The sequence below is a fragment of the Peromyscus californicus genome, unplaced genomic scaffold, assembly GCF_007827085.1.
Source record: "Peromyscus californicus insignis strain IS unplaced genomic scaffold, ASM782708v3 Scaffold_11__1_contigs__length_118956290, whole genome shotgun sequence".
Lineage (NCBI taxonomy): Eukaryota > Metazoa > Chordata > Mammalia > Rodentia > Cricetidae > Peromyscus > Peromyscus californicus.
The window spans coordinates 38,714,713-38,730,453 of NW_026294402.1; the positions used below are offsets into that span (position 1 = coordinate 38,714,713).

A 15,741-nucleotide genomic window follows, 5' to 3' on the forward strand; every position below is an offset into this window, starting at 1 on the left:
GTACCAGGCAACCCCCCACCCCCTCCTCCATCAGTGGCTGGGACGAGGCGCTCAGAATTAGCGGCTAGGCTTCCCCTAAGCAGGTGTGGAGCAGCTTCCTCTGGTTCCACCTGAGTAGTACCCTCCCAGGGGCACAGCACCACCTCCCTGGGGCTCGGGGACTTCCCTGCCCAGGTCGGCTTCTCACATTGCCCCCGCCTGATGAAGACGGGAATCTCTGTGTTCATTTTCTCCGTTAAGTGCCCCCTCTTCTGAGGCTAGGACCCCTTTGCTATTTTACTTTCCATGGGCCCTGAGGATTGCAGGAGAGGCAAGTTGGCCTCCTTCCCCATCAGCGCCCAGAATCCATTAGGTAGGGCCCCGGATCTCTGTTTTTTGTTTCTTTTGTTTTGTTTTGTTTTTAAAGATTTTATTTATTACATATACAGTGTTCTGCCTGCATGTATCCCTGCAGGCCAGAAGAGGGCACCAGATCTCATTATAGATGGTTGCAAGCCACCATGTGGTTGCTGGGAATTGAACTCAGGTCCTCTGGAAGAACAGCCAGTGAGTGCTCCTAACTTCCGAGCCATCTCTCCAACCGGGCCCTGGATCTTATCTCTCTGACAGTCTGGAAGCTTTGGTCCCTGGGCAGAGAAGACCGCTGGGTTTGAATTTTACTTGCCCCACTTTGGGGCCTGGAGAGAGAGTGTCTTTCCATTTCTCCACTGGGCTGCGTTCCTGCTGGCTTACCGTCCACTCTTCTTAGGACACTGGCTAGCCTCCAGGGCCTCCTGGAGCCTGTTCTTGGTCTGTAGTCCAAGATCCAGTAACATGGGGCCGTCCCAATGCTGGTTTGGTTGGAGCTAGACAGCTACCTAAAGTAGATCAGTCTCAGCTTCCTGCTTGATTAAGAGAACAGCAGTGTTGAAGGTCTGGCACAAAGTTTGTATTTAGGGGACGAGCATGTTAAGGCCATACTCTGCTGCCAGCTGGCTGTTCCTCGGTGGTATAGGAATGCTGGGGAGCTGTGGTGGTCAGCAGCCTTTAAGATGACAGAGTGAATTCTGGGAGGAGATTCTGGGGTCCATAACCAGAGGAAAATAAAGCTGAAACCACCAGTAGCGTGGTTCTCCCTAAGGCCAGGGGAGAAGTAAAGCGCTTCTGAGCTTTGGCTGGTTAGGATAGGAAGTGTGTGCAATCCTCTTAGCCCGAGGTGATGCAGGCCCTCTAGATATCTCTTGCTTTGTCTTTGGGCTGCTTTCCCCTCCCTGGGCTCTAGTTTAGCCTGAGGGCTGGCAGAAAAGTTTAGGGATATTCTAGAAAGAGTTCATCTGGCTGCCCCGTATAGGGACACTGGCCCAAATAAGCTCTCAGAACCCCAGTTTTTGTTGAAATGGCTTCTAGCCCTTTCACTCCAGGCTCCCAAGGAAAACAGAAACAGAAAGCAGTGTGTGGAGGTTCTGGGATCTAGAAGGTGGTAAGAGAGGTGGCATTCTCTGACTCAGAAAGACTGCTCTTGCGCCAGCTGGGGAAAAGCTGGCAAAGGGAGGCTGGGCCAGCACAGCCCAGCTTCGTCAGAAGCCGAGACAGGTCACTGCGGAACTTCACGCCAGCGAAGGTATAGAGCATGGGATTGAGACAGCAGTGGGCCAGGCCTAGGAACTCACACACGGTGATGGCCACAGAGAGAAAGCCGTTCAGCTCGCAGCTACTGTCCACAGCCTTCAGCCTTTCCAGTGTGTCTAGGAAAATGACAACGTGGTAGGGTGACCAGCAAAGAAAGAAAATACTTGTCACTAAGATGGCCACCCTGACTGCTTTCTGTCGCTGAGGGCGCCTCTGGGCCTGGCATAGCCTGTGTACCACTCCCACATAACACCAGCTCATCACCAGCATTGGTAGCAGGAAGCCCCCAATATGGTAGAGGAAACGGGAGGTGAACCAGGCTCTGGTTTCAGCTTCGTTCTCTTGAGAGAAGCTGCACTGTGGCAGGGAGTCATTGTTATGAGGTTGGCCAACCTTGGCAAAGAGGACTTCTGGCAAGGCAAACAGGAAGCCAGCCAACCAAATGGTTGCGCAGGTGATGTGGATGGAGAGGAGGCGGCGGCGGCGGTAGGCATGGACAGCATGGACAATGGCCAGGTAACGGTCTACAGCTATGCAGGCCAACAGCAGGCTGCTGCAGTAGAAATTGATCTTGTGCAGGGCGATCACAATTTTGCAGAGGAAGGTCCCTAGGACCCAGCCCACAGAGCCCTCGGCCACTGCGAAAGGCAGGATAAAGACCAGGAGAAGGTCGGCCAGCGCCAGGTGGAACAGGAAGGTCTCTGTTGAACTTCGAGTATGCCGGTGCCGCTCCAGGATTACAAGCACGAGGATGTTTCCCATCATCCCCAGGAGGAAGATGAGGCTGTAGGCCACAGGCATGAAGATGGCCTTGAAGGAGGTCAGCAGGGGTCCCTCCACTGTGGAGCAGAAGCGACTTTCCTGTAGGGGGATCTCAGTGCTGTTATTGTAGATGGCAAATTCCTTGTACTGCAAGGACAAAGAGAAAGAAAAATAAGAAACAATAGCCCTATCTTTTTTTTTTCCCCCCCTCTGAGACAGGGTTTCTCCATGTAGTTTTGGTGCCTGTCCTGGATCTCACTCTGTAGCTCAGGCTGGCCTCGAACTCACAGAGATCCACCTGGCTCTGCCTCCTGAGTGCTGGGATTAAAGGCCTGCACCACCACCACCCGGCACCCTATCTTTTTTCTGTGAGAGGAAACTACCTGTGACGCTTTCTGTTCTTCTAGGCTAACCACTTCTTGTCTGCACTAGTCCATGGCCCCATGGTGCGTCCTTGAACAAATCATGCCTCCTTTTCCTTCCTTCCTTCCAATTTTTAATCTTAGACAGGATTTCCCTGTATATCCCTGGCTAGTCTGGAATTTACTGTGTAGACCAGGTTGGCCTCAGATTTGGGTGGTCCTTCTGCCTCTGCTTGCTGAGTGCTGGGACTAAAGGGTGTGCCATGCCCTCTTCCTTTCTGTTTTCATCTGTTTGTATTTATTTCGTGTGCATTAGTGTTTTTCCTGCATGTATATCTGTGTGAGGGTGTTGGGTCTCCTAGAACTGGAGTTACAGACAGCTGTGAGCTGCCATGTGGGTACTGGGAATTAAACCTGGGTACTCTGGAAGGGCAGCCAGTGCTCTTAACTGCTGAGCCATCTCTCCAGCCCCCATGCTGTGTTTCTTAGATTTAATTTTTTATTATAACTTTTGGCAGTGCTGGAGATGGAACCCGGGGCTCATGCCCGCTAAGCAAGCATTCCCACCCCACCACTGACCACGTCCCTGGCCTGAAACTTTGGGGTTTTTTGTCTGCAAAAGGGACCAGTAGTCTCTCTCAAAGTGGCAGAGATGAAGGTTGACGTCTTGTGTTTTGTGTTCTGAGCTACGGAAGGTGGCGTGCTTAGGGATTGCAGTCAGCACCGACATTTGAGGACTGGGCCTGATTGGAACAAGAAGCCAATAATCCAATTCTGAAAGGACGGTAGTGAGTGAACCTAGGATCCTGCCTGTGGGAGGGGATGGCTGGGTGCTGGTGTGGTTGCTGACTCCCTCTTTCTCTCTTGATTATGGCTGAAATTGAGGAAATGGCCTCCCATCTGGTTTAATTCACACAAGCTTGAGGTATAATCTTTCTTTCTCTCACAGATGTGTCTAACTCAAGAGGAGGTTTACTTGAAGGCACATTTGCCTACCTCCAGAGTCAACACCTCTACCACTGAGTGACGCTGCCTAAGCTTCCCCTGAAGGCTGCTGGGAAAGGGGCAGAGACTGAGTTTCCAGTTACTTCCCAACCGAGAGCAAACTCCCTAGGCACAGGAACCCAGCAGAGGCAAAAATGAGTCACACCCAGGGAGACCAAGCGCAGGGAAGGGAGGGAGGGAGCTGGTGCGGAGTGGAAACGAAGGGGGCGTGCCTGTTACATCTCCGGAAGTTCCTACCTCCACATCCTCCTCCCCCTCTGTCGCTGCCCTCCATCACCCCAGCTCTCAGGTTGTTTGCCTGCTAACCACAGAGGAAGACAGAGTGCCTGTTTTCATACCTTTCACTCACAGCTGCCCGGCACCTGCTCTTCCTGCACCTGCTCTTCCCCACCTCCCGAGTCTGTTCTCCCTGCCCTCCCCTGGTCAAACCCCTCTCTGGGCAATGCAAAACCAATTACACCCAACCAACAATGGCTTCAAAAGGGATATAAATGATGAGCCCCAGGGAGGCAAGAGACAGCGGCTGTTCCGTCCCCTAGGCTCTGGGCAACCCATGCTGACCCTCGTTCAGGAGCGTCAGGGTCTCTTGCAAGCTGTTGTTAGTTCACTGGTTACCTCAAATCTTTCTTGTCACCCAGGCACACTATTACAAGTCACACACTGACCTTCACTGGTGGGTAAACCTATTCTTCATCTTGGTCTTTTGGTCCCTGGAGCAGGTGGCTCTTTAAGAAAGGATGGGGACACATGGTGTCATGGTGAAGCTGTCTACTACCCTCTCCAGTGTCTCCTTCTTCCCTCACCTCGGCCCTGCCCTTCAGCCCTTCTCTCTATGAATCCTTTTTTTTTTTTAATCATTTTAGATTTTTAAATCTCATTTTATGTCTATGAGTATTTTGCCTGCATGCATGTATGTGCACCATGTGTGTACCTGGTGCCCACAGAGGTCAGAAGAAAGCATAGGCTCCCCTGAAACAAGTTATGGATGGTGTGAGCCACCATGTGGGTTCTGGGAACTGAACCCCAGTCCTCTGCAAGAGCAGCAAGTTCTCCTAACCACGGAGCCGTCTCTGCAGCCCTAGAGGTCTGTTTCTTACTGACTTTCCTAATTCTTGTCCACTTTCTTCCCAGTGGACAGGGTAAGTTTTCTCATCCCCAAATCCCAGCCAGGTGCTACGCACAAGTCTGGAGTGGGAAGAGGATGGCTTAAGCCCAGGATTTGAGTTCCATTGACTCAAAACAAACAAAAATTACACAGATCCATAGGACCAGTGTCCTGCCTAGAATCCTTTCTTTAGTGGTTCCCCATCACCTGTAAGAAACACTTGTCTTTTTGTCTTTGTCTTCTTTTTTCTAATTTTATGTTCAATAATGAAACCATTAATAAAAAGTCATTTTCGTGATACTGTCCATCAGCTGAAAGATGGGTCAAGTCAAGTTTCACACAGCAGAATGCAGCACATTCTTGGAAGGAAATATAAGTTTATGGCGTGTCTGTCCTCTTAGGGAAAGACATTTAACACACGCGGCTCAATTTCAGAACCAATAACAGGGCGTCCATCCAGCACAAAGGTCCCGGGTGGCATGCACATCACAGGAGTGCCTGGGGTTAGGGCTCCTCTCCTTGTCTTTAAACTATAGCTCTTCACTTTTGACTCCATGGTTAAAACAAACAACGAAAACCATAGGCTTGGCTAGGCATGCTGACATGTGGAGAGACAGGACAGAGGATTAGGAGATCAAGGATGCTTTCATATACACGGTGAGTTCCAGGTTAACCTGTGCTGCTTGGGTTCCTATAACAAACAAACTCTTTCTGGAGTAGAGCACTCGCCTACCATGTGCAAACACAGAGCCTGTGTGTGAGTGAGAAAATGCTTCTCCACTCACTTGAAAACAATGTCCCTACGGGATGGGGTCTGAATGTCCCAGAGAGAAGGCCTTGACATTCCTCTAAAGTGGGCTGGAGGTATATCTCAGCAGGTAGGATGCTTGCCTAGCAGGTACAGAGCCCTGACTTTGAGCCTCAGCCCTGCAAAAATAATAAAAATTTCCAAAGTGTCCAGTCCTTTGACGTGTCAAAGCTCACTTACTACTTCACTGCGTCAGGTCCTCTCTGCCTAAGGTACACACTCTGTCAACTGCCTGTCCCCAGCAACCCAGACAGTTTCCTGCCACCTTAGCCCACGTTCTTCCTTGTCAGGTCTGCCTCTCTACACTTCTGGCCTTCCTTCCAGGCCCAGGTTGACCCCATCTTCCTACATCCTTCTAAGCCCCTTCTGCTTGGAATTCCAGGCTGCCTGGGGCTCATCAGGGATTCACATCTCCTTTGCATCTTTCTGTAAATCCTGCCTTTGGGGCCTAACTTGGGCTCTCCGTTCCTATAGGGAGTTGTTACCAATAGAAACAACAGCCTTTTGACTCTGACTCTGCTATAAGAGGTGGAAGGGGGAACTGTGGCATGAGCAGTTCTTGTGCAGAGCATAGACATCAGACAGATGGTGGGGATATGATGAAGGCCCGGGACAGGGAGGCATCTGGATGCCACTTACCTTGGTAGCAACCCAACCTGGCCGTTCACCTGTCCAGGGGAGCGTGTGAGTCTAGCCAGACAAGCAGTCCTTTGTGATAACTGCTCAAGTTTTTACCTTACAAAGCATCTAGGTTAATCAACTCATTGTCTGTTCCAAGTTCAATCAGTGGGACATCTCCACTGGAACAGGTTTTGGGGGTGAGGATCTACCTCTTCCTCCATGTCAAAAGGTATTGTTTTGGCAAAGTCCTCAGAGGAGGGGAAGATGGGAGGAAGCTAGTTTGGTACCTATCAAAAGGAGGTGTCAAACAGATGATTTGGAGCTCAAGAGTGTTGAAGCCACTTCCTATACGCAGGGACTTGGGCACTCCTCTCCCCCAAACCATGGAGAGAAGCCATAAGGAAAGGTTGGCTCTGGCCTAGTGGCAAGATGGGGAATCAGATACCTGGAGCACAGCGGGACGCTTGCTATCAAAGGGAGCTGGCCTGACTAAGCACAGGAAGGGCACAGTGTCAGCAGTGGGATGGACGGCTCACTCGTTCTTTGCTATAAAAAGCAGCAGAAACCCTAAGGTGTATCCCCATTGTGAGGGCAACACACACCCTATATAGACAGAGACACGTGCCCAGATGGGACCATGCCACCATGCTTCATAGGCAGGCACCCAACAGAGCACAAGCAGCTGGCAAGCTATAGGGACATATGTACGCAAGCTATAAGGACGCATGCTGCACCAGAAAATACGATGCCTGGAATGAAGACGGGCTGGAGCCAGGAATGTAGTTAGGAAAGCACTGGGGACTTTGGGGCGGGAGGATGGGTAGCTGTTCCTGGTATTAGGGGTGGGGTGGGGAGAAAAGAGGTAAAGAGATGCAAAGTGCTTCTCCCATGATGGTATCCACAGATGTCCCCCTTTCCTCTACTCAAGATTCGGGTCCTTCCCTGGACAAGTGAAGCCTCTAAGCTCCGTGTATTTTCTCCAAGTAATGAAGCTGCTGTGTTTCCTTGAGCTGTTCAGCAGGAAGTTCTGCTAGGACAAGTGGTTCTCAACCTGTGAGTCGAGACCCCTTTGGGAGTGGAACAACCCTTACCCAGAGGTCACATATTAGATATCCTGCATATCAGATATCTACATTGTAATCCTTAGCGGTAGCAAAATTACAGTTAGGAGGTAGTAATGAAAATAATCTTATGGTTGGGGGTCACATGAGGAACTGTATTGAAGGGTCACAGCATCAGGAAGGTTGAGAACCACTGTGCTAGGGTTTACTGACAGGATTTCTCTGAGATCAAGTAGGGGGACATTCCTCAAGGATCTACGTTGGATTTTCTTAGCACCCAAGCCTACTTTGGATGGGGGCATGGATGGGGAACACTTTGACAATGCGGAGCCTCCATAAGCAGAGACCAGGGCTCAAATTCACCAGGTGGAATTATTGCAAATTAGAGACCTGGACTGGAGTTTAGCCTGTAGCCTCTGTTAGTGAGGAGGCTGAAAGATCATTTGAACCCATGAGTATGAAACCAACATAGTCAGCATACTTAGACCCTGACTCAAACACATAAACACATACATACACACACACACACACACACACACACACACACACACACACACACACACACCCCACACACCCCTGCTTGGGCAATGGATCATGAGAAAAAAGACTTGGGATTTTTTTGGCTGACAGATGAATCACCAGTGAAAAGCTGATGGAAGACTGTCATGTCCTCTTGATGAAGTGAGTACAGCCTCCAGCATTTCCAGGTACTAGGAATGTAGGAAATAGGAAAGAGAAGCCTGAAGTCCATGAGAACTGTCTTCAAGCACTGGGAAGGGCCTTGGATTGGGAGGACAGGACTGGATTCTGAGGTGAGCCTTAGGTGTAGACCAGGAGAAAAGAGCCGGTGGGGGAACAGCTTTATAACAAGCACCATCGTCCAGCAATGGGATGTCTTTGAGCTCAAGTGAAAGGGAAAACCCTGCCTCAGGAAAGAGTCTGGGCTCCACACCTCGCTTCTGTCCGCCTGCTCCCTGATGCTCCGCTTGTCACACCCTGCCTTTCTTAGCACGGGGTGTCCACCTCTCCCCAGCAGCCTTTGGTTCTCCAGCCTACCCTGCAGCCAGTGGATGTCCCAGGCTGACCCTAGTTCCCAGCCCTGAGGAGCCAGAAGAGCTTCCTGCCCAATACACTCCTCTCAGGCCCAGCCCTAGCGCTCCGAGGCCTGTGCTGTGCGGTCCTTTAGCAGGATCTACATACAGAAGCTGAGTTTTGGCTTTTTCCTTTGTGGTTCTAGGAGTGAACCCAGGGCATTTCACAAGCTAGACAAGTGTTTTACCTCTGAGCTACATCTCCAGTCATTGTCCCTGGCTGCCTTTCCACTTGCTATTTTGCTGTGTGTGAGAGATTGTGTGTTTGTGATTGTGTGTGTAAGAGACCGTGTGTTTGTGATTGTGTGTGAGAGAGATTGTGTGTTTGTGATTGTGTGATTGTGTGTGTGTGTGAGGCCAAAGGTAGACATCAGATGTCTTCCTCCATTATTCTACATCTTATCTTTGGAGACAATGAGGTCACTGAGCCGGAGCTAGTTGATTGACTAGATTTGCTGACCAGTAAGTGCCAGGGATCCCCCCGCACCCTCCCCTTTTTTAAGAATTTATTTATTTTCAAGCCAGGCAATGGTGGCACACACCTTTAACCCAGAGGCAGAGGCAGGTGGATCTCTGTGAGTTCCAGACCAGCCTGGTCTACAGAGTGAGTTCCAGGATAATCAGGGCTACAGAGAGAAACCCTATCTTGGGGGAAAAAATTATTTTCATTTTATATGTATGGGTGTTTGCCTGCATGTATGTCTGTGCCCACATGCACAGAGCCTGCAGATGCCAGAAGAGGGTGTTGGATTCTGTGGTACTGGAGTTACATATGGCTGTGAGCACCATGTAGGTGCTGGGAATTGAACCCAGGTTCTCTTGAAGAACATCCAATTCTCTTACCTGCTGATCCATCTCTCTAGCCCTCCAGGAATAGGCTTGGATCTGAACTTAGGTCTTCACACTTTCACAGCAAGTACTTTGCACAGCCCCTTACTTTTTTGTTTAATTTTGTTGTTGTCTTAGTGGCCTTGGCTAGCCTGGAACTCTCGCCACCACTGCCCGGCTCTTGCTATTTTAAGATAGTATCATGTCACTAAGTTGCCCAGGCTGGTTTTGAACTAACTCTGTAGCCAGTGTCTTGAATGTTTGGTCCTGTGCCTTGGCCTCCTGAGTGCTAAGGATTCCAGGCTTGTGTCACCAGGCCCTGCTGAGGCCATGTCCTTTTATGTCCTTGTGTGGGTATTTCCAGCCACCAGTTAGGATCTGGGAGTGGGGTGGGCAGGACATCTCTCATTTCAGCCCTCAGCAGCTCACAGGGGCATGATCTGGAGGAATGAGATTGGGATATGGGTGTGCAGATCTGCTCCTCTCAACACTCTTCCTTCAGAGGCCCCGACTCCCCAAATCCATCCAAAACCCTGGCTCAGCATTCGACCTATGTCCTCCTTTTTTCCCAAAGGAGCAAGCCTACCAGATCCTCTTCCATCTCTGTCTAAGGGTTTGGTCATTAGCAGTATGCCGTGCTTTTGGTTTTTAGTATTTTTTTCAAAAGATTTCTTTTTATTTTACTTATTTTTTTTTTTTGTGTGTGTGTGTGTGTGTGTGTGTATCTGTCATGTATGTGTGAGTGTTCTCAGAGGCTAGAAGAAGGCATCAGACTGGATGTGAGTGTTGAAAACCAAACTTAGAAGAATAACAAGTGCTCTTAACCGCTGAGCCATGTCTCCCTAGCCCCAGTTTTTAGTTTTTTGAGACAGGATGTCACTGTGTAGCCCAGGTTATCCTTGAACTCAAGCTAACCTTGGACATATGACTCTCCTGCCTCAGTCTCTTGGGTGCTTGGATTATTGCCATTATGCTTGGCCCTGGGGGAGACATTAAGCAGCCTCTACCTCTTGGTCACCTCTTCAGGTTTAAGGTGAGTTCCCCTTGTGAGCTGGCGTCTGTCTCCACCTTGAAGACAGGCACATAGTCAAGGTACGCGCACCTGCATCTCTCAGTAACCTCTTAAAACCACCTCCTGAGTGAGCACTTGCTCTAAATGTTTTAAAAATTAAATTTTGGTATATTTGTCTGTGTGCGTGCACATTTAAGGAGATCAGAGGGAAGTTGATTCTCTCTTTTCATCATGCGAGACGTAGGATTAACTCAGGTGTCAGGCTTGGAAGCAAACACCTTTCCCCACTGAGATCTTGCTGGCCCTTCTGAGATAGTGTCGATTTGAAATATTTTGTCTTTCATTCCCAAAAGAAAATTCATCCCTGCATTCTGACTCTGCGTTCTAAATACGTGGTTGTTCTTTATGTATCTGCCAAAGAAATGGGACCAAGTAGACTGTCCCTTAGGAGGGCACGTGTTCCTAACGCAGTCTCTGCGATCTGAGTGACAGAATCTAGACTCCCCCTAACGCAATCCCTCCCAGTCTGGCCTCAGGTTTCCCCTCATTTCTGATTCCTCTAACCACCCCCAACTGAGGCTTCCTCTGCTGGGGCTTCTATGGGACTTTTCACGTGGTTAGAATGGGGGACCCTCCCTCCCCTTCCCCCAGGTAAAGCCCAGAAACAGCCTGAGCAAGTTTCGGTTCCTCTTTTTCATTCCTGCGGTGAAACGAGACAGTTGTGTGGGGACAGACTGTGACCTGTGATGTTCTGGTCACACTGAGTTTATGGCTGGTAGTGATCATCTAGGAGGGAGGGTCAGGCCAGCTTAACTCTGCAGCTTGGACCAGCTTCACCCTGTTCTATGGCAGCCCCACCTCCTGAGGGCTGGACATGTACACCATGGCTAGCCTGTGTAGGTGCCCAGCCAAGGCCCTGGTTCCAGACATGCCCAGCCGAGGACCTCTGGTTTGAGGTACGAAATGATGGTTCTTCTAGGCAGGGTCTTCTCCAGGTCCACCCAGACCCCTGGCCAGTAGGGTGACTACCTGGCACACCTACTTTAGCCAGCAGAGAGTGGTGCCTTCCTGGTTCTTAGCCATCTAGAATTTTTGTTCAGCTCTTGTGCTCATAAGGATTGGTTGCCCGCCTTAAGCGAGCAGGTGTTCAATGAGGTCAAAGGTGATCTTTGAGTTCAAGGGGACCAAAGAGGCTGGTGCAGTGGCTCAGTGGGCAAGGGAGCTTGTTATATAAACCTGATGAGCTGAGTTCCATCCCTGGAATCCATGTGGAAGGAGAGAAGGAATTCTCAAATGTTCTCCTCTGACCTCCATCCACACAGAGGTCAGGGCACACGTGTGTCCTCCTACACACACACTGACAATAATAATAATAATAATAATAATAATAATAATAATAATAATGATAAATTCATTACTGTAAAAGATGGGCAGGGCATGGTGGTGCACACCTTTAATCTCAGCATTTGGAAAGCAGAGACAGGCGGATCTCTATGAGTTCAAGGCCAGCCTGGTCTACATATAGCAAGTTCCTGGATAGGCAGGACTACAGAGAGATCTTGTCTCAAAATTAATTAATTAACTAAATTAATTAAAAATAATAAAAAGAGAGGCTTGTGAGATAGCTCAGTGGGTGCAGGCACCTGCCACAGAGCCTGACTCAGTTCTTGGACAGACACGCTCGAGAGAGAGCTAAATCCCACAAGGGCATGGGCACACGCAGGGGCACACGCGGGCACACACACACACACACACACACACACACACACACACACACACACGTTATAAATGAACAAATGTAAAAAAATTTAAATAGGACAAAGGGATGGTTGTTGTTTGACTTATCGAGATTCCTGTTTCGGAACCCCACGTTGGAGAAAGGAGGCCAGCAATCAGCTGGGTCAAGGGCGAGGGGTAGGGAGCAGGAAATGAAATCAATGGGAGAAGCTCTGCAGACTCCCCAGGAAAAAAGTGGCAAGTTAAGACCTCAACTTCCTACCACAAGGCAGGAAACGCTCCTTGGGAGAGCCAGGGACGCATGAGACCTCAGTTTCCAATTCCAGCACAACAAACAAGCAGTGTAAAAGAGAAACCCGCAATTTTATCGAGAAGCCACTAATGCAAGACTCTTCTGTCTGCTCTGCCATCCAGGACACCTACGCTGTGACAGAGTAGGGCAGCGTGCCAAGGCCAGTCATGACCTTTCGGAAGGTGGGCAGGGCCAAAGAGGAGGCTCTGTGTTCCAGAGTGTCAACCACCCCTGAAGAAAGAGCACATATGAGAGGTAGGTGGAGGCAGGGTGTGCCTGACTGAAGGCTTCCTTAGGATTCCTGGGCTCCTCGCTAGACCCTAGCCCATGTCCAGGCACACAGCTGAGGGCCTTTGGTTTGATGTGTGTCATGAAGAAGTTGCCAGGCTTATTTCCTTGGGTAGGTTTGCTTCATGTCATAAACACCCTCTGCTGTCCCTCTGCCCCTTACTACCACCTGTCTCTAGTAGGTCACACAGTGAGCGAGTCAAGGCGTGCAGTTAGGGGAAACTCTTGAGGTTTCTCAGAAGCCAGGAACGGCCAGGTCTCCAGGTGGTTACAAAGGCATCCAACTGGGTCAGAGCTGATGGTCAGTGTGATGCCGTGGGCAGAAGATACCAACTGACAGGACCGGGGGCAACCAGTGGTAGGGCTGAGGGCGAGGGTGGGAGCATGCTGCCGTGTGGAACAACTCGGTTTTAAAATCTGATCCAGGGGATCTAATTTAAAATTAGATCCTGATGAGACTCAGCTGGCATCATGGGGGTGCCACATGGGCAGTCATGGGGATTCTGCACTTAGAAGGACCTCAGGATCGGTTTAATGCTTTCTTTTGTCATCTTGAATTTGTTTGTTTGTTTGTTTGAAACAGTCTCTCTATATAATCTTCTGTCCTCAAATTCACAATCCTCTTGCCTGAATCTTTTGAGTGTTGTGGGATTACAGATGTGTGATACCATGCCTGTCTTTGAAATCTTTCATTCCTTTTCAACAAGAGGTCTTATATATTTTGGTTTTTCATTGGACCTGCAGACTACAGAAAGTCCTAAATAAACAAGTGGCTAGATTTTAACTAGGGTTGGACTGCAGAGGCGAGACCAGCTATGATGAATCCTAGCTCTCATATCTGTCCACAGGCCACAGGCACTTCTCGGCTTGAGATGAGTAAAGGAACATCTCCCAGCAAGCCTGGGGGCAGAGTGGGTAGAGTTATAAAAGAGACCGCAGAGAGTTGGGGACCACCTCAAGGAGTGCTCAGGGCAGGAGATCTGATAGGACCCAGGGTCTGGAGCTTTCATGGCCTAGCCCAGAAAGCAGTTCATAGAGAATAGGACCACGGTGAAGTTTCCAAGTCTGCCACTGCCCAGACCCCAGAGCCCGGGGTTTTCTGCTTGAGCTGTCCCTACAACATCCTTTGGTAGCACAGTGGCAACCAAGTCAAGTGAACCACTGTGCTTCCCTGGAGACTCTTGTGTGGGTGCCAGAGAGTGCTGCTGGGCACCACTTTTTTAAACGCCCACCTAAGGAACTCTTCCAAGAATACCTTATCTCTAGAGATGACAACCCTTTTCTGGAGGAGACATCATGCTCCATGACATTTTTAGGAGTAATACAGCTTAGCACTCCCTGCTGCATGACTCTGGCCACTGGGATCCTCTTCCTTGTTACCATCTGTTCTCACACTTCCTTTATCTATACTTTTGTCTAAAAGCTTCCAGTCAGGGATTCATTCCTCCCTCTTGTCTAGACCATAAGCTATTTGAGGGCAAAGATCAGGTTCTCAACTTCTCCATCCAACACAGAATGTTGTACCTTGATAACAAAACCATACAGCAAGATGAACAATTACATATATTTTTGAGACAAGGTCTCATGTGTTCTAAGCTAGCTTCAAACTTGTTACATAGCTGAGGATGATCTTGAACTTCTGGTCCTCCTGCCTCCGTCTTTCTCATGCTAGGATTACAGGCGCGTACCATCATACCTAGTGTATGTGCGCTGGGGATGAAACCCGACTTCAGGCATGCTTGGCACGCACTCTACCAACTGAGCACTTTCCCAGTGCACAACTACACCTTGGCTGATGGACTAGCAGCGCTGGCATACTGACATTCAGAAAGCATCCAGCTGGGCTGGGCGTGGTGGCGCACGCCTTTAAACCCAGCACTTGGGCAGGCGGACCTCTGTGAGTTCGAGGTCAGCCTAGTCAACAGAATGAATTCCAGGACAGCCAGGGCTATACAGAAAATCCCTGCCTTGAAAGATAAAGAGAGAGGGAAAGGGGGAAGGAGAGAGAGAGAGAGAGAGAGAGAGAGAGAGAGAGAGAGAGAGAGAACTTCCAAATGCTTTGCCATTCTAACCCAAAGAGACAAAGAGGGGACCCTCTATTGAAGAACCAAGAGGCAGAGTTGTGCACCTAGTCCCACAGCCGGAGATGCAGAACCTCACTCTATGTCTGCCGTCTCCCTCTGGTATCTATTAATGGTGACAGATAGGGTGGACAACAAAAGTCTAAAAGTGTAGGCACCCTGCTTTTGCCTACGTTCTATAATCCTTGCGGAGGGACTCTCAAGCTGTCCCCTCTCCTTGACACAGAATATCTAAAATTCCAAGCAGGACCTAGACACCAGGGAGCCACATGTTTCTACTCACCAGGTCGTCCAGGTTATAGGTGATGAGATCCATGTCCAGGGTTAGTGGGTAGTTCATAGTTGCTGTCTGTGTCACCAGACTGGTCCCTGTCTGATGCTGAGAAGCTCTGTGCTGGTGCCTATGGAGAGGTGGCAGGCGTCAGCTGCAAATTTAAACAAATGAGCTGGGTGCCGTCTCCTGGGGCCGCGTAGGGCTTGCCACTTGCCTCTCAACTCATCATTTTTTTTTCCACTGGGTCTTTTCTGGTGTGTGTGTGTGTGTGTGTGTGTGTGTGTGTGTGTGTGTGTGTGTGTGTGTGTATTTTTTCCTTTCTTTTTTCTTTTTTCTTTTTTTTTAAGAAAAAGGGAAACTCCCCCACAGCATCAGCAATAGTCAGGCTTTTCAGCATCTTTCCTGGCAACTGTGGTCTGGACTGGGCCAGGGGTCTGGTGTAACGGCAGCCCTTCACTCCTGCTCGCGGGACCTCTGTGAGGGAAGCACACAGACTTGGGAAACTCCTCATAGAAAGGGACAAGAGAAGAGTGCTTCCAGCCACCTTGAGGTCTTCACTTTTCTCATCACTGGGGTGACCAGCCACACCGGTTTGCCTAGAACCAAAAGAAAGTCCCTGCCCTGGGAAACCCCTCAGTCCTAGGCAAGCCGGGGCCTTGATCAGCCTGTTACTGATCAATTGTCCAGCCAGGAAGGATCACCCCTCCTTCCCTTTTCAACTCAAGTTTGAAAGAGATATAAGTTAGAATTTTTTCAAAGGGAACAACCCTAAAATAACACTAGAAAACCAAAACATGAAATTACCA

At 49.5% G+C, this 15,741-nt stretch overlaps 1 protein-coding gene across 1 annotated transcript; it reads right to left on the reverse strand.

The window, feature by feature from the left end:
* Positions 1 to 548: 548 nt before the first annotated feature.
* Cxcr5 (C-X-C motif chemokine receptor 5) lies at positions 549 to 15,001 on the reverse strand. The gene is made up of 2 exons (XM_052726695.1): positions 14,945 to 15,001; positions 549 to 2,517 (listed from the first exon to the last, which is right to left on the reverse strand). The coding sequence occupies exons 1-2, from the start codon at positions 14,999 to 15,001 to the stop codon at positions 1,450 to 1,452; spliced, it is 1,125 nt and encodes a 374-aa protein (XP_052582655.1). The 3' UTR covers positions 549 to 1,449.
* Between the last annotated feature and the right edge of the window lie 740 nt (positions 15,002 to 15,741).

Bases quoted from the DNA above. Each gene is read 5' to 3' on its own strand.
- Cxcr5 (XM_052726695.1), bottom strand. From the start codon at position 15,001: ATGAACTACCCACTAACCCTGGACATGGATCTCATCACCTATAACCTG. The intron at 2,518-14,944 runs GTGAGTAGAAAC...TTGTCCTTGCAG, and splicing joins CCTATAACCTGGACGACCTG to TACAAGGAATTTGCCATCTA.